Source organism: Rattus rattus, chromosome 1, assembly GCF_011064425.1.
Source record: "Rattus rattus isolate New Zealand chromosome 1, Rrattus_CSIRO_v1, whole genome shotgun sequence".
Classification (NCBI taxonomy): domain Eukaryota; kingdom Metazoa; phylum Chordata; class Mammalia; order Rodentia; family Muridae; genus Rattus; species Rattus rattus.
The window spans coordinates 101,532,355-101,553,994 of record NC_046154.1 but is presented as its reverse complement, the minus strand read 5'-3'; the positions used below and the strand labels follow the sequence as shown (position 1 = coordinate 101,553,994).

The following is a 21,640-nucleotide window of genomic DNA, read 5'->3' as shown; positions in this document are numbered from 1 at the left end:
ACTTTGAGTAGTAGCAGTTAATTATATGCTGAAAATGCAGGATCAGGGAAAACCCTGTCCTAAGGTTTCCAGGACTCTGCCGCGAGGCATATAGTTGTAACCTCTTAGTATTTGTCTACTCGGCTTTAGTCCAGGTTACCCTTCCCAGAAATGCTATTTTTGCTGTCGGAAACTTTTTCCTTCGTCAATTAAGCTCAGTTTATACTTTTCTCTGGCTGTAGCTCCTGGTCTAAAGAACTGTGGTCCTTGGGGAGAAGACCGTCTTTCAGGCAGCTGTAACCAGCCAACATCCTCCAATCCATGGATGCTGGAAGACAGGACTTGGCTGGATGGACTCTAGACCCTCCTTCCCCCCCCGCCCCCCAGCTTCCGGCGCAGCCCCTCTTAGAGGGGGCGTGGCGTGTCAATCTGGACCCGCCCTCCGGCTGCGCGCGGCTGCGGCCTGCGGTCACGTGAGCGCTGCGAGGGAGGGGCCCTACTTCCGGGCGGCGGAAGGAGACGCGGCCGCGTGAGGACGAGGCGATTTGAAAACACGCTCAGTGAGCGAGCGAAAAGCCTGCGGCGGGCGGTACACGGCGTGATCTTGCAGGGCTCGGCGTTCGCTCCCTTTCCACCTGGTCTCCGTGTCCCGGGTCCGTCCGGGTTCTCAGGTGAACGGCGTCTGTCTGTCCTGTCCGGCCCTTCTGAGGCGCGGACACGCGAGGCCCAGGTGGCGGGACGTGCTGAGGCGGGTTGGGCAGCTTGGGTCCGGGAGCCTGAGAGCCGGCCAAGGGGCTTCCGAAACGCCTCAAGGGACCGCGCTCCCATTCGGGGCTTGGCAAGTGTTAGGCCGACGTATGGGGTTCGGGCTAGAGACTCCCCTCGACGTCCACTGAGGTATAGGAACCATGGTTTCCTTTGAAAAAAAGAAACAGGAACGGGGTTTCCATTTTTGGTGTGCAAGCTCAAAGACGGTGGGCAGATCTAATCGCTGCCCTCCTCTCCCCGACCATGTCGGAGGACCCTCGCATTCTGCCCCCTCGAATTTGGGGAGCTTTGGAGACGCAAAAAGGTTGGAGAGGAATCAGCATAGGCCAACTGCTGCCTGCCTGCTTTCTCCTTGGTTTCTTTCTTTTGGAGAGCGGGAATAGTTGGAAATGAGGAAAGGTAATGGGCTGGCCTCAGGGCAAACTACTTGGGAGTTTGTCTAAGTTGCTGTTTTCATCCGCCTAGGTTAGCATTAAGACTGACATGTAGCAGGAATATATGTATGTGTGTGTCTTTGGGTTTTCATGCGGTTGGAGCTCACTAAAAAGGTGATCAAGTCCTGTGAGAGCTCAGGCCCCGAGGCTGGAGATAGCTTCCATTTACTATCTACTACTGTGAAAGTGGTCTAGTCTAGTAGAGCTGTTTGATTTCCAGTGTTATGAAAGTCTTTAAATGGAAATAGTAGCAGCATCTAATAGAACTTTAAACGTTCCTAGTAGAAGAATATTGCCGGTATGTCTCTGTAAATATTTGTCGAGATTTCAAAGAGCTATTAGCCCTCATAATTTTCCTAGCAGATTTACTAGAGTGTACTTGAAGTGATATGGCACAACTTGATTCAGAAAGAGATCTGATGAAGATTGCTAGAGACGCATCACATGTGGAAGAGTGCCCAGAGGATGATGTGAGATGTCACAGGGTCAATTTTTCTGTGCTGTGAACCGTTTACTTTTTTTTTTTTTAATCTCTGGGAACACTACTGATAAAATTGTAAAAAAAACTTACAGAGTATGCTTGCTTAATAGGTGAAAACCAGTTATATATTAAAAGTGGCCAGATGAACGGGGCCTTCTGGATTTGTGAGGCTTGAATGTTTGGGTGTGTGTTGGTCCTTAGGCTAACACATGCTTACGCTTGAAACGTGTATTTTAGCTGTCAGCTTGCAGCTCTGAGTTTGGTGAGCATGGACAGGACATTTGTTTATCTGTTTGATAGAAACTGTACATTAGCTTATAGTGTAAGCACAGTAGAAAATATGCTTGGATAAGAATGGTACTGATTATAGAAATAGTTTTTGTTTTTGTTTTTTAAATGGAGGTCTCATTTTGCTGTCTTGACCAGGTTCCCCAAAGTGTCTGTGTTTAAGCAATCTTCCTGCCTCTGACTAATACTGACACAGGCACATGCCCTGTGCTCCCTTTAAAGTCAGCTCTTAACCTTTTGTGTAGGCCACTTCTACTTAAGGAGTCCTAAGGTAATAAATCCACATTGTTAATTTGGATATACTGTCATGGATTCAGAATTCATTTATCCATTCATTCTGTTAGCACTGTAAACTTATTTATTTTTTAAATCTCTGTTGTGACTTTATGATCTGAGGTAATTGTGTTAGACCATAAGTACACAACTGGGTGTGCAGTGGAAGTCAAGATTTATTATTTTTGAAGCATGTGAAAGAAGCTTCAAGAAAGCTGAATTGGTTCCAGGTGAAAGTAGCCTCTTTTTTTTCATTTTTATTATTTGAAGTTTGCTTACAGGGAAGATCCAGAGAGGTCTGTGAGAGCCACATTAGTGCCTGCCATGCCATAGTTAAGAAGCGTACCATTTATAGAGTAAGAGTCAGGAAAGCTCCCTCTCCTTGTCACATCTGTGTTTAGAAAGCTGTCTTAATGACCATGATCGGTGGTCAAAGAGGAGACGGTGTAGAGACAAAAGCATTTACCAGTGAGGAAGCTTGAGAAGTCTAGGGTAGAAATAAGGAGTTTTTGAAGCTAGTGACTTTGCAGTGGGTAGGGAGCATGCCGTTCAAAGGAATGATAAACAAGAGAATTGGAATGGAAGTTGAAAGACTGTATTGGAGAGCATGGAGAAAGGTACAAGGTGATCTTGTTATGCCTGAGTTGTTTACTTAGTGGCCTGGCTAGTCTTTTTCTTTCTCTTAAATCATATTTCCTGTTATCTTGTTGTTTACATTTCAGGGGGTTGGGCAGAGGGAGGATACTGTTTTTTATCTATGACTATAATTTTGCCTAATGTTCAAAATGCTTGTACCTTTATTTCTATCCTTATCAGGCTTATTCCTACTCTGATCTTTAACTGGCTTTCTTGCTCTTAAGATACTCATTCCTCCTTCCTGCCTACCTGGATCCTACCTGTTCTGTTGTTTTGATTTGACTTGACTTGTTTGATTGGTTTGTAGCATCTAACTTTGATTCATGAAACTTCCTAATTACCTCCTGCATTAAGTAATAGCAAATTTTTCAGACTTTGTTAAATCTGGGTACTATGTGCTTCTAACAGAAACGTGCCTGTGGTGTGTTCCAGCAAAAAACAAACAAACAAAACTAAATAAACATTTCAGGTTTTTGTGTAGCACGTTGACAATTTTGTATGGCTCAGAAACCTTGCAAAGAAAGGTTCTTTAACAAGATTCTTCCCTTTTTTGTTAATGACTTGTTTTCAGCATTTCTTAACCAAACTAATTTGTGCATGTTTTAATGGTTTTGTCTATTGTCCATTGGTGATGTTTGAGGTGTAGAATAGAAGTATTGGAAAACCATGTTTTTATTCTTTTATCACTTATCTTGGCTTTACTTGTTTCCATCCTTTCTGACAGCATTCAAGAATGACCAAAAAGAGGAAACGCCAAGATGATTTTCAGAAAGTAAAACTAAAAGTTGGTAAAAAGAAGCCCAAGTTAGAAAATGCTACAGCTACAAACTTTAAGACAAAGGCTATACATTTGCCTGAACAACTTAAAGAGGACAGAACACTGCCGACCAACAACAGAAAGCTTAACATAAAGGTAACTGTAAACCTCGTTTTTGATAATATGAAATTTTTTCTTTCACACCATGTAGAATGTTATTTTTTTTTGTGTGTGAAAAGCTGTTTAATATTATAAAGTAAATGATTTGCCTTAGAGTCATATGGTGTATTGTTAGACAAATGTTTGGGTTTCGTATATTGTCAGTATCTGATCTTGAAATTGTCTATCCTACTTCAAAACATTTTACTAAACTAAATCCATACTGATTGCTACATAGTAAACTTTTGGGGGTGGGGGATACTCTATGCCATCTGGAAGTAGTTTTTGCATTTTTTTTTTCAAGTTCTTGATGGATAGTTTTTCTGTTCTTCTAGTTGATTGAGATAAGATCTTGTGTGGGTAGTTGGTTTTGAACTAATAGCTCATTACTGGTCTGTAGTGAAGTGCTTGGGGCACTTTTGTAAAGAGCTTGGGACAAGAATAGTGATGTATTTCATTCGTATTTTATACGATTTTTGGAATATCTATATATGTATTATGAGATATATCTTGGGTGAATAAAATTACCAGATAGCTTCCTCTGAGTAAAACACACTGTGTAGAAGTGTGTAGAAAGATCTTATTAGGTCTGGAAAGGATAAATTCACTTACAATGTTTGGAACCTAGTAGGTCTGCAGTAAATGTTGATTAATGCCACTTTAAATCATAGTGTGCCAAAACCTGTATGTAGTTTAATGTAAAAAGATAACTAAAGAAAGAATTATTATGTTTCTATTAGGATAAAATATTTTAAATACCAAAGTTTCTGATCTTAATAAAGTTAACTAACATTTGGAAAGTACTTATACTTTGCACGAGGCGTTCAGCCTATAGTTGTAGTTAAAATGTTTGCTTGACTGTGATACCTAGTAATGTTCATCCCTAAACTCTGTATTTGTGCTACAGGATTTGCTGTCACAGATGCATCACTATAATGGTGGTGTTAAACAAAGTGCTCTTCTCGGACTTAAAGACCTTTTGTCTCAGTACCCATGTATAATTGATGCACACCTCTCAAACATATTAAGTGAAGTGACTGCTGTGTTTACAGATAGAGATGCTAATGTACGGTTAGCAGCAGTTCAACTTCTTCAATTCCTGGCCCCCAAAATACGAACTGAACAAATTTCTCCATTTTTTCCTTTGGTAAGTGCCCATCTCTCTAGTGCCATGACTCACATTACTGAAGGAATTCAGGAGGACTCTTTAAAAGTTTTGGACATTCTGCTGGAACATTACCCAGCTCTCATTACTGGCCGTAGCAGTATATTGCTTAAGAACTTTGTAGAACTCATTTCTCATCAGCAGCTGTCCAAAGGACTGGTAAATAGAGACAGACCCCAGTCCTGGATACTTTCTGTAAATCCTAATCGGAGAGTCACTTCTCAGCAATGGAGGCTGAAAGTCTTAGCAAGACTCAGTAAATTCCTTCAGGCCTTGGCAGATGGATCCAGTAGGTTGAGAGAAAGTGAAGGACTTCAGGAACAAAAAGAAACTCCCCATGCCACTAGCAACTCCATTTTTATCAACTGGAAGGATCATGCCAACGACCAGCAACAGATCCAGGTTTATGAAAATGGGGGTTCACAGCCAAATGTCAGTTCACAGTTCAGGCTACGGTAAGGATTTCAGTTATGTCCACACTCAGTTTTCCTATATTGAATTTTAACTACTGACCATTAATGGCTAATGGTGGAAACATATAATACTTGTCTTTCATAATTTTCATGTAGTTATTAATGGTGAGTTGATTAGATGACTCCCAATGGAAAGAGTCATTTGAAAGTGTTTTCATTTGTAGCAAAAGCCTAAACTAAATAGAAGTAAAACTTAAATTTCTGTTTACTTTGCCGTTTTAGTGTTGTTTTTCTTACCAGTTTTGATAAATATAATTGATAGTTCATGGTGCTTCATTTTACTATATTTTATATTTAAGTCAAGCAGGGAACAGCACATTTTGTAATTACTAACTATTTTTATTCTTACCTTTCCCCGTTAGGTACTTAGTGGGAACACTAGGCACTGTGGATGAAGACCCGTCATCTCCTGAGAATCTAAAAGGATTCATTGAGATAATAATTCCATTGTTAATTGAATGCTGGATTGAAGCTTTACCCCCACAACTAGCTGCTTCTGTTGGAAGTGGGGTAGAGCGAGAACCTCTACAGGTTATGCAGCAAGTTCTAAATGTCATTTCGCTGTTGTGGAAACTCTCAAAGCAGCAGGATGAAACCCATACATTGGTGAGAACTAGTGGATTCTTTATTATTTTATTAGTAATGCCACAGTTTAATGGTAAACTTTTTTGCATAAAAGTACAAATTAAAGTACTTTGTGGGGGTTATTAAATGAATTTTAATATATTTTCAGTGAGATATTTAGCAAAGTTGTTTTGTGAGGTTATTAGTAGGATATAATTTTTTCAGTGACATGTATAACACTTTGGTTATTCATATTTGGTTTTAATAGAAGTGATCCACAGTAATATTAAAATGAGTTACTTATAGGCCAGATGTTGTGGCATACGCTTATAATCTCAGCACTTGGGAGACAGAGACAGGAGATCTCTGAGTTCAAGATGAGCCTAGTCTACATGGTAAAGTCCAGGTCAGCTGGCGCTACGTAGTGATACTCCATCTCTGAACAAAGAAACAAAGCCAGTGTTGCTTGTGGTGAATTGATTAAGAACATTCTGAAGATCTCTCATGGGATTGACAAGTTGCTTATTAAGTGGCTCTTTTTATTGTCGTGATGTCACATGTAGCAGTTGAAGATTGTATGGTGATGGAATATGCTGCATGTGTAGTTCAGGTAAGGTGGGGCAAAGCTGTGAGATTGTTTGCTAAGTAACCATGCTAGCACTCAAAGGACAGCGATGGGAGCACTGCTTTAAAGCATGAGGCATCTGCTCTACAGAAAATCCCTTGGAAGGAGTTTTGGCTGAGTTCATACGCGTCTTTGAAGTTGCCTATACACATGCAGCAGTGAGAAAGCATGTCTTTTGCTTCTGTTTTAGTCTTTATTTTGAGCCATAAGTTAGGATGCGCCATTATGCTATGTAAGATGAGACTAAAGATTTTGAAAAGCATTATGAATTTGCAGTTTGTACTAAGGCGTGTTTTAAGGGCTTGTTCTCTTATTGCTGGTCCATCACTATCTACAGGAATGTTTTTAAATTGCTTTTACAACTAGGATAGCATTTTATTGATTATACTTTTGAACTTGTCCTATTAAGTAAGTCATTGTACATATTAGCAACAAACTATCCTTAATTAGGAGTACAGTTGTTATACTAGGAAAGCAAAGCTTGGTCCTCATGGCAGTTTGTGGTATAGGCTGACAATAATGTATGCAGCTTAGAAAAAAATTTACATTTGTAATTTTAGTGGATCTACCCCAATTCTACATTAAAAATTATGTGCCTTGAAAATTTTCTGATTTAGAAAATGATGTTAAAACTTTACTTGTACAATGATCTGTCTTTTACGTTTAGTATGCCATTGGATGCATTCTATGAGGTATTACTACTTCATTACAAGACATATCAGACACTGTTGTTCAACCACAGGCTAGTAATGTAAGAGTATGAGTAAATCTAAGGTAGCCTAGGAGAAATTCTGGTATTTGGTTAATTGGTCTATTAAAATGCATTTTAATTTAAGATATTTTCTACTTAAAATGGGTTTAGTAGGATGGAACTCACCAGTCAGTGTTTTCATCTGAAAGATGAAGAAAAATAGGAATTATGATACTTAATATCGCCTTGGGACTAGTTTTTTTTCTTTCTCCACTTTTAATGTTTTTTTTGGTATTTGCGTTTAGAAGAGGAGACACAAAATACAGAATCTGCAGATTCTCTAATCTTTCCACTTGAAATTTAATGGATTTTTAGAATAGTATGCTTTGTAACTTTTATCATTATAGGGCTGTCTAGTAGCATTCGTTTACATGGGATACTTAAAGTTTCAAGACTGTAGACTGTTGAAGACCAGAATACTAAGTTGAGATAATGTATATAACTTTATAATAGGGCCAGAGGGATGATTCAGTTATTAAATTGTTTACTGTGTCCTCTTCCTCATTAATGTTTATTTTTATTTTATATATATGTGCTTGCCGATAAGGATGTGAGTGCACCTTGTGCCTGACTCCTGCAGAGGCTAGGAGAGGGCTTTGGATTTCCTGTGGTTGTGAGCTCTTACTTGAATGCCAGGAACTAAATTCAGGTTCCCAGCCACTGAGCCGTCTCTTGCCCTTTGAGTACATAGTGCTGGGGCCATTGATTTGCTTCCCTTTTCCTATGTTGGGTGGGCTACAGCTCTGCTCCAGATGCCTGTAAGTCTATAGCTCTAGGAAATTTCGTGCCTTAGACCTCATGGGCACCTGCACTCATGTTTATAGATTAACACAGAGACACCTGCACATACATGTAATTAAAGCAGAGATCCTATGTGAAGGACTTGTCGATTTATTGAAATAATGTACACATACATATGCGTAGTCACACATATATTTGGGGTATTAAAGATGAAACCCAGAGCCTTAGCTGTACTGCTGAGCTATTCTTAGCCTCCAAATATTTAAAAACATCTTGCTAAACTGTAATAACTTGCAAGAAAGAGCTCTTATCTTACAAAGAAGTAAAACATTTTGTCTGCATGACATTAAAAGATATTTTAATGTTGTACTTTACCATCCCCACTGCTCCTCTCACTTACCTTCAGTAATAGAATAATAGAATGTTGGTGACCTGTAGACTGGTTGAACCTTTAGGAAGAAGGAAATGACATCTCTGACCTCTGAGCATAAATCACAGACATAGGCCAATTTAATTTTTTTTTTAAATTTTTATAACTGTAGGTTTTTCTATTGCTGAATTGACATCTGGATCAAATGTAGTCTTAGACATGCTGATTACTTAGGACTGCTGGAGCCTTTTCATACATTTGGTTTACCAATGTTTACAGCACAATTAAGAAATTTAATTTGTGTTCAGATGTTTTTAAAAATAATTTGAAACTTTGGTTTTTGCTCCAAAAAGAAATCTCAAGGTACTTTACATCATAGTGTAGTGATTGAAGATCTTATTGGGGTTGTTCCTTTCTCGTGTATATGTCTTTATACCTAGTTTTAAGATTGCAAATGAGAATATAATTTAACACATTTTTCTTTTAGGTCTTGTATCGATAGTGTCAAGAGCAGTATTATGATCACTATAAATGTTTTGTAGCTTAGATTTATATTTTAATGTTTACTTCTATTTTTTTCAGTTTCATTACTGTTACTAAATGAAAATTAGAAGTTGAAATAAATTAAAGCCATGTTTTCTTTTTCATCAATGTACTCAAAGAGGATCTGATTAAGTTCGTTATAATTTAAAATTCAAGCCAGACATGGTGGGATGTACCTGTAGCCCCAGTCTTAGGTATCTGTTGTTGTGATGAAACCCTATCATTAAAGTGACTTAGGGAGAAAAGAGTTTATTTTGCTTTCATTTCCAACTCATTGTTCATTGGAGGAATTCAGGACAGGAACTCAAATTGGACAGGAACCTGAAGGCAAGAACTGATGCAGAGGCCCTGGAGGAGTGCTGCTTACAGGCTTCTCAGCCTGCTTTGTTACAGAACCCTGGATCACCTGCTCAGGGGTAGCCTGGGCCCTCCTGAGTCAATTAAGAAAATGTCCTACAGGATTGCCTATAGCCTGACCTTATGGAGGCAGTTTTTAAAATTGAGGTTCCTTCTTAGATGACTCCAGCTGTGTCAAGTTGACTTAAAAATTGGCCATCACACCCAACATTCAAGAGATGAAAGCAAGATGATTTTAAGTTCCAGACTAGCCTGAGTTATGTAGTAAAAACTGATCTAAACATAGTTCTAGAGCTGGACGAGAAGCAAAGAGCTCAGTGGTTAAAGTGCTTGCTGCCCAGGCACAGTGATTTTGAGTTTGATGTCAACTTTCATGTAAATGCTGGGCATTGTGACAATGCACTTAGAATTCCCCATTACTGGGACGGTAGGGACAGGTGGATTCCTGGGGTTCCTTTGCTATCCTAGCCTGTTATTTGAGCTTCAGGCCAGTGAGAGACCCTGTTTCATAAAAACCAAGATGAATAGCTCTTGAAGAACAACACTTGAGATTGACCTATGACCCCTATATAAGCATGCACATAATATACAACACACATAATTCCTCAGATATACTGGCCACTTTTCTGCCCTTGGAACTTGGGAGCAAACACTAGCTATAGTTTTAAGTACTTGATAGCTCAGTGTGCTAGATGACTGCTGTATGAGGCGTGCATACAGAATAGTTCCATTGCAGAAATCTTGAAAATTACAGTGCTGTTCTGAACTTGGGAAACAAAGGTGTAAGTAAGCATTATTGATAAGATGCTTGTTCATGATGCATGCCTTTTGGTGGCATTGATGGAAAACTAGAATGTCAGTTCTAGGAGTAAAGATAACAGTGTAGTAGAATGTTAAAAGCATACAAGAAAACATGGGGAGGAGCATAGAGTTCAGGCTGTCAGGAAGTATTCTGAAGATAAGGTATTTAAAAATGTAACTTAATGAATGAGCAGTGCAGAGTTTTTCTCAAATCTCATTTACTCTTTGTCTTAAACAGCTGATTAAATGTAATACAGGAAAAACCAAGTGCCACAATGATATGGGAATAAAATTGGATGGTCTAACAGTTTATTACTCTGATCTTAACATTTATTTATGTATGATGGCATTAGCAGTAGTCTTAACAATGGGGCATTAAAGTTCTGCTTGATTTATTAGTTACTTTACATCTTGTGTGTTTTCTAATCTCAGTTTTATTTCAACAGGAGTCATGGCTTCGAAAAAATTACCTTTCTGATTTCAAACATCATTTTATGACTCATTTTCCATATGCCTTAAAAGAAATGACCAAGCAACGGAAAAAAGAGACAAATAAAAGGTATTGTAGTTGTTTTCCACTTTAGAATTCTTTGTATTCTAAAATTATTAGATAATTGCTTTAACCTGCAACTTTACTGACATTGAGGCATTTGTATCTAAATTCTTATAGAAAGAAAGAAAGGCCAATCTTGAACAAATCACTTTTGGCCTTCAGGACTAGCATTTTGTTTTGTTTCTGTAAATCTGAATAGATAGGAATTGGATAAGAATTGCTGAGGCAGGTAGCTTATCAAAGTTCATCTTTTTGTTCTCACACGAATACCAGGAAACTGATGATGAAACTAGTATTATCTTGAAAGAATAGAGAGAATTGGAGGAAATCAGAAAGGGTAATAGGAGATGGAGTTAAAAGTAATTAAGACTAGAAAATATTTAAGTCTCTACTTCAGATGACAGCAGATGTGAGAATCGGTTGTCTAATAAAACTTGACAAGCTAGTACAAGCTGGAATAGTAAAATTATAATTGCCTCTAATGAGCAAGCACTCGAAAGGGAACTTAATATCTGTCAGAACACCCTTGAATGTGTCAAAGGACAGGACAGGTTGGAGAAGCACTGAGGCCTTGAGCAGAGGTCAAGGTCTTTGCTTAGAATTAATCAGTCATTGATTCAGTTTCTTATGAATCCACTACATACCTGGCTTATTGTATGTGAACAGATTATTGTAGTAGAGAAAAGGTATTTTAAAGCACATTCTTTGCTTTCCTGATGAGTTTACTTAAGTCTTAAGCAAATATGTCAGGGTCCAGTTAGGAGCTGATGCCATGAGTTTTGAGGTCCAGTGAAAGATCTTGCCTCAAGGAGAGAGGTGTAATGGCCAGAACGGCGGTTCGGTCAGTGGGTAAACACCTGAGTTAGATCCCAGATCCCCAAGACACAAATTGTAGAAGGAGAAATTAAACCCTTACAAGCAGTCCTCTAACCTCTGTAAGTATGACACCTGTGTGCCCACACACATGAACAACATAAACAAATTTAACAAAACAAAACGAAACAAATTGAAGCACCTTCAAGGAGAGACACCTGATGCACTTGGGCCTCCATGTCCACATTTGAAAGGAATGTGTTTTACTCGGTGGAAACAAATGAAATGATTTTATTACGCGGATTATAAAATTAGATCATTCCCTACTTGGATCAATGTCTTTTACATTTTCAAAACTTATTGACTCTTGAATTTCGCATCATGTACCCTAATCCCACTGATCTCCCCATCCCTTTGTATCTGCCCTCCCCACTGCAACTTCCCTTCTCTCAAAATAAAAAAAATATCTTGTCATGGAAGCCGTAGTATGTCATAGTGTGTCCCACAGTATACCCTTTGTCCACATATCTTCACTTGTAAATGTTCATTGAATTGAGTCATTGGTTTGTTTGAGGCCTTTGACTTCTGCTGCACCATCAGTACTGGAACCTCACCAGGACTTCTTTCAGATATCCTGTTGTTGCCCTATGTCAGAGAGATCCGGCAGCTTTGGATCTGCACACTGGCAGCTTCATAAATGAGGTAGAGGTTAAGGTGGGTGGTAGCTGAGTTGGTTAGCCTGACTGCTTTCTTTCCCATACCGTGAGCGTGAGCTCTCCAGTACTTTCCTGTCTAGCTTACCCGATGCTGCAGTTGTGAAGGCCAGGGTCAGCTTTCCCTCTCTCATGCTGTTGGGACCAACTCATGTTTTTGAATTTTAGTATTTATTTTGGAGACAGGGTCATACATACTGATTTGCAGCCCTGGTTGTGGGAACACTATATGAACTATACTGTTCTTTGAACCCAAAAAAGATAACCAAATATTGGGATTAAAAGAGCGCATCACACTTCCTTTATTTTATGCATGAAAAGGCAAATTATGTCAAGAAATTTGTGGTTTCTTTAAAACCTGGTTAGTTTGAAATAAAGTAAGTGTAGATACTACTTTAATGTCTCACCAAATACAAATACTTGCTTTAAAAAAATCTTGGAGTTAGGATTTTTCAGGTTTTTTTTTTTTTTTTTTGGTTCTTTTTTGGAGCTGGGGACTGAACCCAGGGCCTTGCGCTTCCTAGCAAGTGCTCTACCAGTGAGCTAAATCCCCAACCCCAGGATTTTTCAGTCTTAACAAGTCTTGTAGAAAGTCTTAAGATTCTAATGTCATGTTAGGTAGGTATGGCCATTTGCCCTCCGTGGAACACTAGTGCAGTAATGACCAGTGCCATAGGTGCTCTAATTTAGGTCCTTTTACAGACCCATGTACAGAACTATGGCCTAAAGTTGCCCAGTGCTCTGTCAGCTTGGAAATTATAAATTTTATAAGAAAAAACCCCTTTATTGATAGGACTGTTTTAAGTGCTGAAAGCAGGTGTGGTTTATAGATCTCTATGTGTGTTTGTTTTGTTTTTAGCATCAAGCATTGCACAGTTCTCTCCAATAATGTAGATCATCTTTTACTGAACTTAACGCTGTCTGATATCATGGTCTCGCTGGCAAATGCCTCAACTTTACAGAATGATTCCAGTTGGATAGAAACAATAAGGAAATTTGTGACAGAGACCCTTAAAGGTGGCGCTAGACTGAACAGTAAACAGCTAAACAGATTGCTTGGAGTCTCGTGGAGGCTAATCCAGATGCAACCAAACAGAGGTAAGTGGTGCAGGAGAGGAGCTCTCGGTCTGGAATAAATGGCGTTTGCCGTCCCTCTGTAGTTGTGCTGGTTACATTCAAGCTGTTAAAAGGCAGCTGTCCTAAGCATTACAGAGCTATCTGACTACTCTCTTGGAGTGGTCCCATTCTGAAGCAAACTGGTAAAGATGTCTACCTTCTTGGATGTGTTTATACCTCTACTATCTAGCTTGAAATTGGGTTGGTTTTGAAGTGGTTGCTTTGACTTTTGTATCACCTGTTGCTAATGTGATAATCATCATCACTTGTGTCTAAGACAGCTTTGCCCCAGGAACGAAGTAGAAATGCTGTGCATGTGGAAGGAGTGTCTGTTCACATGCAGAGTTGGTTTCTTTCTGTCCTCAGATGCTACAGAGAATCTCATTAAGGCAGTTTATGCACTCTATCAACAGAGGGGCCTGCTTCTTCCAGTTAGGACTTTGTTAATCAAATTTTTCAGTAAGATCTATCAGAAAGAAGAACTGAGATCTTACAGATTGAGGTAAAGATTTTATATTTACCCTTAATTTTTTGTTATTTGGTAGCCTGTGTATTTCAATGTGATTAAGTCTTTGGAGAAAGTTTTATTCGTCGTATTCAAGAAGTAATACAAATTTTTATCAAAAGCTCTTCATCCTGGAAACTATACCCATATCTGAACAGACTAATGCAAGGCTGAAGTAATTTTGTAGGGGAGCAACATACAAGTGCATCTGTTTGTTTCTTATATTGTATAGTAGCAAACACATGCTAACCAGCTCACACAGATCTAACTGGTGTCCATTTTCATTTAAAAATTAAGTAGTTTCTTAATTTATTGAGCAGAACTGCTACAAAAGGGACACTAGCATCTTACTTTCAAATGCTGAAATAAATGTGTTATTTGTGTATCACTACTTTTAAATAGAAAAAAGATTGGTTTGGTTTAAGTTAACCTTCTCATGTTTATATATTAACATTTTATCTTGTTTTTCCTTGGCCTTCTAAGATACCGAAGCAGAGTGCTGTCCCGTTGGCTGGCCGGCTTACCATTGCAGCTCTCTTACCTTGGCTCCCGAAACCCTGAGCTGTCCACACAGCTGATTGATATTATTCATACTGCTGCATCACAAGCAAATAAGGACTTACTGAAAAACTTACAAGCTGCTGCTCTCCGAATTTATGGTGAGCATTGACTGCTGGAGGTCAGCCTTGATCTAGTCCAGCAAGGAAAAGGGATGTTAAAGGGGAGTTGGGAGTTTTTAATATTTGCCTTTCTTTTGATTCTCATTAGGTTAAGTTACTCGAAATACTAAACAGTAAGTTTAAGTGTATTAGAATAGTTTTTACCTTGTATATTCTCCCTAATAGTGTTGTTGTTGCTTAGAGGGTGTGTTTGTTTGGGACAGGGTCTCACAATGTAGTTTAAGTCCCTCATACTTGAGATCTCCCTCTCTCTCTGCCTTGAGTACATTTTATGCCCAAGTTAACATTTTGCTTCTTGAGTTAACATTAAAATTTCAAAAATTTAACTAATAAAGTACTTTGAAAATCCTTCTGATGCTTTGATGGCAAGATAGTTCTTGTGTTATTTAATCATGTCTTAGATAACTCCTGTACTAATATTCTATTCATCTCTAAAACTGACTTACTATTTAGTATTTTGAAAAATATTGATAAAAGCTTATTGGCACATATATTTATAAAGTAAATGTAACATATTTATTAAGATGTGTATCATATATTGTAAGTTTTATGATTTTATAGCGTGTAATTCAGTAATTCCTAAATAGGTTTCTAAGGTGGTTTCATTACTACTACATAATTCTAGAACATTCTCTTCGCTCCCAAAAGACCCTGTTTTCATTAGTCATCCCATCTCTTAATCCTTCTTTACTTAAGCTCCTGACAGTTATATTTTTTTGTCTATAGATTTGCCTATTCTGGATTTTTAAAAGGACTTTTTAAAGTTATTTTTAATTATGTGTCTATGTTAGGTTTATGCCTGTGAATACAGGTGCTCTTGGAGGCCAGAAGCCTCAGATCTCCCTGGAACTACTCGATCTGGTCTTCTGGAAGAGCAGGCATAAGCTCTTCACCTCTGAGCCTTCTCTCCAGACCCTTTGGACACTTTTAAAATGAGGATTATAATCTAAGGTCTTCGTGTCTGGCTTCTTCCTCTTAGCACAGTAGTGTGAGGGTTTATAAATGTTACTACAAGTATTAGTACCTTATTCTTTACTATTGCTGAGTGGTGTTCCATTGTATTAACATGCCACTTGTGAACATTTCCATGGTTTATGGGCTGTGCTTCGAAATACTGAGCATGGCTGTGTAGATGTGTACACACATGGAGCAAACATGTTGTGTTAAATTAGATACATGTAATTATTTTTAGTGAAAATGCTTGTATTTACTATTGTGCTTTGTTTTTTTTTGAGAACTGGGGACCCAGAACAGGGCCTTGCACTTACTAGGCAAGTGTTCTACACTGAGCTAAATCCCCAACCTTGTGCTTTGTTTTTAATCTTTTTTTCATCCCCCATCAGATTATTTTTCAAAAAATATTTCTATGAACCTTTGGATGTTATAAAATTGATAGTATGAGAAGACTTAAATAAATGATTATGCCCAATAGTTTAGTAAACTATGCCTGGTGAAAACTATTGTATGTAAATTGTTAAAATTGGAGTTAAACATAATTTGTCAACATTTAATTCACTGGATCAGTAATCAAGCTGCTTTAATAATTAAATCTGGTTTGTGTATCTTTTATGGTTGACTTTCATATTTACCTACCCCACTAGATCCTCAAGAAGGCGCTGTGGTAGTTCTTCCTGCAGAGTCTCAGCAGCGTCTGGTGCAGCTTTTGTATTTTCTGCCCACTCTGCCTGCTGATTTGCTTTCTCAGTTAAGTCGGTGCTGCATTATGGGAAGACTCGGTTCAAGTTTGGCTGGCACGCTTATTGGGATACTGTACATGAGGTATCACTGAAATGAGCTGTATTTTAAGTGTATTATCTGTCTCCCCTCTTTACTTAGGGACAAAAATACAGAATGCTTTTTTGTTTTGTATTTTTTTGAGATCAGAGTTTCTCTGCATAGTCCTGGCTGTCCTGGAACTTATAATGTAAATCACACTAGCTTTGAACTAACAGATCCTCTTGCCTCTGCCTTAAGAATGTTAGGACTAAAGGTGAGCGCCTTTTATAGTAACATACTGTGGACACCTCCATTTACTTTTATTGTGGCTGTGAGAACTTTGCTAATACTATTACTGTCTGAAGACAGTTTGTTGATATTAAGACTGATGTAAGTTTCTTGCTTTGTAATATATGTCCATGGTTTGGAATAGAGGTTATAGTTAAGTGGTTAATAGCTTGTAGGTAAAAATCCTATACTTAAAACCTCAAGTGATATGTGTTGTGATATGGACCTTTTTTAGTAAGTTTAGGTCTTTTGGGTAAGAATGCATGAATGTTGTGTGTGTGTGGGGGGAGCGTTTTCATTGGAGGGAAGTCCAGTTGCATGTGGGGTCTTGAGAATGGTGTTGAGAATCAACTTCCATTGTTCTTCCACCGTATTTATTGAGGCAGGGCCTTAGTCAAATCCAGAACTAGATTGCCTCTGCCAGAGTTACAGGTGGGTCACCATGCCCATTTAACATTCGTTTGTTCTGGGGGATTCAAGATGTTTCCTCCCCTTACCAATTTTCTAGGTAATGTCTTTTATGCCTTTATTATTTGGGGCTGTTCTAGATGCCTCATACTGATGAGATCAGTTCTACTGTTTTGTGTGGCTTATTTTATTTTGTCCTCAAAGTTCATCATATTGTAACGTGTATGAGAATTTTTTTTTCATTTTTTTGATATTATTTGTGATAGTCCATCAGCAGATGTATATACTACATTTATTTTTCAGTTTGTCAATGGGCACATGCATTGTTTCTGCCATTTGGCCACTGTGAATAAGACTTTGCACATTTGTGCACAAGTATCTCTTTGAGACTTTGCTTTCAATATTTTTGCTGTGTAACATAGAAATGGAATGGGCAGATCGTGTAGTACTGTCTCTATTTATGTGTAACATAGATATGGAATGGGCAGATCGTGTAGTACTGTCTCTGTTTATGCACACTCTAGGCCAGTGCTCTTTACAGAGAACCTCTTCAGCTCAGATGCTTAGTGTTGTGAGGAACCGTAACTAATACCTTGCCTTCCACAGTGACTTTGCCATTTTTTTCCTCTCAAAGGTTTTTGTTTTGTTTTTTTGCTTTGCTTTTTTTTTGTTTGTTTTTTTTTGTTGTTGTTTGTTTGTTTTGAAACAGGGTCTCTCTCTACTCGCTATATACCGGGCTGGCCTTAAACTCACTGAAACCTCTTGCCTCTGCCTTCAAGCACTGGGATTTAAAGTGTACATGCACTCCCACCCCTGGCTTTAAAAAAATATGGCATTGCTAGTGTTGAAAATATCCTCTATCACTTGTTAGAATCATTGATTGAGCATCTCCCCCATCTCCTGACAGGCAGGATTTCTCTGTAGCCCTAGCTGCCCTGGAATTGTGTAGACCAAGGTGGACTCTAACTTAGAGATCCACCTGCCTCTGCCTCCAGGCACTGGGATTAGAGGTGCGTGCCACCATTCCCAGCTATCAGTTGCTGCTTTTCATAAACTTACATTTGGCTATTTTGAATTGCAACATGGTTCATAACTGTCTGCCTCACCTTTCTAGCAACCCCTATGCACAATGTTTTTATATTTGAAAATTCAGTATTTACTTCTCATTTGTTAGAATTGGTTATATTTTTAAGAATTTGAAGCATTGATAGTTTCCTATGCTTTTCTTAGAAATAGAAAAAAATTCTGTCCTTGATGTGATGCTTTTATTAAATGTTAGGCCTTTAGCTTTTTTTCTGTTCAGTACTGCTGTTTAATCAGAAGTGCTTTTGCTTAATGGTGTCCATTGGCGGGCACTTAGTCCTTAACTACACTAAGACTCAGTTCAGCTTTTGAACACTTCGTGAAATTGAGTCCCTTGAAACTACATTTAATGTTCAGTTACAGTTCTCTGCAGCTTACCAGCTTTTGTCAAGGGTGGGTTTAACAGTCTTGCTTTGTTTAACTTAACTTTTCTCTGAAGTTTTGTAGTGATAGTCAGAAATTTGAATTAATCCACAGGACTGACTTAGTGATGCATAATCAGTAAAAGCGGGTTGGGGACTGGGGTGGAGCTCAGTGGTAGAATATATGCTGAGACTCTGGATTCCATCCTGGTTCAATTTCAGACTGACTGGTTCCTTCAGACATATTTTTAAGTTCTCGAGGTTTTTTGTTTGTTTGTTTGTTAGTATTGCTCCTCTTCTACTAGACCATGATTATATATTACCCAAACTTTCTTATTTCCAAGTCAAACTTTAAATGGACCTTCTATTTCCAGCCACTGGGTGGCACAATTGCTTCCTGTGTATACTGGGTATAAGAGGATTTTTCTATTAACTCTTTTGTCCCTCTTTCTGTTCTTGATGTTGAGTTCCTGTGTTATTCCTCCATGGATATCTACATGTTGCTCTGACACAGGAGAATGCTTAGTGTCCATCCTCCTATTAAAGAATATTAATAAATTCAAATGTAGGATTTTTTTCCTCCCTTGTAATGGGTTTGGGATTTAAGGTATGCATCATTTCTAGAAGTGGTTAAAATAAGGGCATATAGGTAAATTAGAAAAGCCTAATTTTGGCTGGTATTTACTCAGTTGTCTGATAAAAATCTGTAATCTGAGCTTGTTAGGTCTGATTTTTGTATCTTTTTGCTTTTTGGCATTCAAACTTTTCCTAAGGAAGCCTGGCTTTGAGGGGTTTTCAAAAATTCAAAAACTAGCTAGTAACTTGTCCTTTAGTAGAAACCAAGTATTTCTCACTTAAAGCTGCCATAATAGTTAGCTTTTCTCTTTGTTTTGGGCTTTGATCTTTTGAAATAGGGAGACTAGGTTCTAAAATTCAGTGTAAAATTCAAGAGAGAAAGGCCATGATTTTCCTGCCTCTGCCTCACAAGACTGGGTTTACAGATTTATGCCACCACACTCAGCTCATTCTGCTTTCCTTTCTTTTTTTTTTTTGGAGCTGGGGACCGAACCCAGGGCCTCGCGCTTGCTAGGCAAGCGCTCTACCACTGAGCCAAATCCCCAACCCCTCTGCTTTCCTTTCAAATCCTCTGCTTTCCTGTGTGTTGTCAGGGTAGACCAGAATATAATAACATGTCATGTCCTTAACAATAAAAATTTTAAAGCCTTATTAAGATGTTTTTGCTCAGGTTAGCCGTGAAGCTGAGACTCCATTATACTTACTTGATAAGGGTCAGACTTTGTTAGATAAGTAAGTGCACAATGGTAGAACCACAGAAGAATGAAAAACTTCTTGCCTCTTTGGAACTAATTTGAAATGTCAGATGGAAGTTTTGCTGTATCATATATGTTGGGCCATTTATACTTTTTAACTACATAACTAGTTAACTACATAACTAGAAATGTTAATACCTCTTAACTTTTATACTTAACCTCTTAACTATAATACTTATAAATGAAGTTAAGACAGTTTACTATGGATATATTTGCAATAAAGGAAAGTGCAGAACTGGGATTGAGGGACAGTGATAGGGCATTTGGAAGCCCTGGGTTTAGTCTCTGGGGTCCTATTTTTTTTTTTTAAATAAACCATGGTTTATTTATTTTACATGCTCTAATGTTTTGCCTGTATGTATGGCTGTGTGAGGGTGTTGGATCCCCTGGAGCTGGAATTATAGTTTGTTGTGAACTGCCATGTGGGTGATGGAAATTGAACCTGGATCCTGCAGAAAGGCAGCCAATGCTCTTAACCACCCGACCCCTCTACTCTTTAAAACCAGACTGGTAATAATTCTTTTGTTTCTTGTAGATCATCTTTTTCTGGATGGAGCCACTCGGTTAATGACTGCTTAATGACTGACGTGGATTATCTCAGCTTCTTATTTTCTACACTTACAGGTAGCCACGTTAACTTGCCAAGTTAAAAAAAGAATACATGGCTATGTGACTGACTATAACATACTAGCTTCTTTAGACCATGCTCTTGGAAGTATGGTGGTCTGAATGTGAAAAGAGCGTGTTGGGCAGGATCTGTGGCAGTCTGATCATTTTGAGAACTATTAATCAAGAGGGTCATTGGCTCATTGTCTGTGTGGGTTGGACCAAGAATAATAGAGCTAAGAAGGACATCAGAATTATGTTAGGTAAGGTATCCATGTTCAGAGTTTGGAGTTGCATCCACCTCCCACTCCACCCTTTTCTCCCCACATAAACAACTTCGAGCAAATAGGAATAACTGAAAAGCCCTGACAACGTATTATATAAGAGCATGCAGTGTTGTGTATTGGAGTGGAGCATGCTGTTGCTCTTATGTGTTCATTTGCTGTTTTGTTTTCTAAGATAGGTCATCCCTGTGAAGTTTTGGTTGGCCTGGAACTCAAGAGATTCCCCTACCTCTGAATCCAGAGTGCTGGGATTAAGAGGGCCACTCATTTTCTTTGTTAAAATCACTGTTTTATGCCCCTTTTTTAAAGAAATCAAGAGCGAAGCTCCCTGTGAGCGTGGTAAAAGTGTTTTTTGCTGTGTTTTAAGTTGGGTCAGGTTACATCTTTTGCGTGTGTAGTTCATGTGAGCTTTACAGTTTGTTACTAGGATTTAACTCCTGAAGACGCTGTAGGATGTGGAGCAGCAGGGCGGCAGAGGAGGGCTGTTGTTGCGGGTTATGTATTACTGCTGGGGTTTGTTTTCAGCTGGCTCTCTTTGTCACCTGCATTAGGGTTTTCAAAAGAGGAGCTGGCCTGGCTTCAGAACCTTCGAGGCGTTCCTCATGTCATCCAGACATCACTTTCCCCTGTGCTCCTCTACCTTACAGACATAGACCAGTTCTTGCACCATTGGGACATAACAGAGGTAATAGCACACCCAGAAAGAAACTGTTCGTTTCTGCAGTCCTGCTTGAGTCACAAATGCTTGCTGTGTGCTGTGTGTATGTGTGAGGTGCTGCTAGACAGAGCAGGGTAGAGAGCTGTCCTCCGCTGGAGAGGATAGCCGTTTGTAGCCGTAAACCCCTGTGTTCTGAAGTGGGAGAATATGTATACAAAGATCTTCGTGCTAGAGGATGAATTTAACTTAGTTATTGGGAGAACTTAGGTGGGGTGGCATTTTTGAACGTGAGTTTTTAAACCAAAAAATTGCTCACTAGTTTCTTTGATTTTTTTTTTTAATTAATATGTAGTTTTATT

General features: G+C 38.6%; 1 protein-coding gene across 3 annotated transcripts in view; it reads left to right on the top strand.

Annotated features, from left to right (window-relative positions):
• The first annotated feature begins 221 nt into the window (after positions 1-221).
• The window catches only part of Tex10 (testis expressed 10), a 38,886-nt gene continuing 17,467 nt past the window's right edge, over positions 222-21,640 (top strand). Inside the window, exons 1-12 of one of the 3 annotated variants that reach the window (XM_032904333.1) lie at positions 477-650; positions 2,089-2,221; positions 3,584-3,772; positions 4,683-5,395; positions 5,776-6,019; positions 10,612-10,724; positions 13,104-13,342; positions 13,727-13,862; positions 14,349-14,524; positions 16,147-16,324; positions 20,269-20,357; positions 21,175-21,308. In XM_032904333.1, coding sequence (XP_032760224.1) covers positions 3,593-3,772; positions 4,683-5,395; positions 5,776-6,019; positions 10,612-10,724; positions 13,104-13,342; positions 13,727-13,862; positions 14,349-14,524; positions 16,147-16,324; positions 20,269-20,357; positions 21,175-21,308 — 2,202 coding nt within the window. In that variant the 5' untranslated portion in view covers positions 477-650; positions 2,089-2,221; positions 3,584-3,592. Of the gene's footprint in view, positions 651-2,088; positions 2,222-3,583; positions 3,773-4,682; positions 5,396-5,775; positions 6,020-10,611; positions 10,725-13,103; positions 13,343-13,726; positions 13,863-14,348; positions 14,525-16,146; positions 16,325-20,268; positions 20,358-21,174; positions 21,309-21,640 lie in introns of those variants that run through there. The other 2 variants (XM_032904325.1, XM_032904339.1) reach the window with 2 other exon arrangements.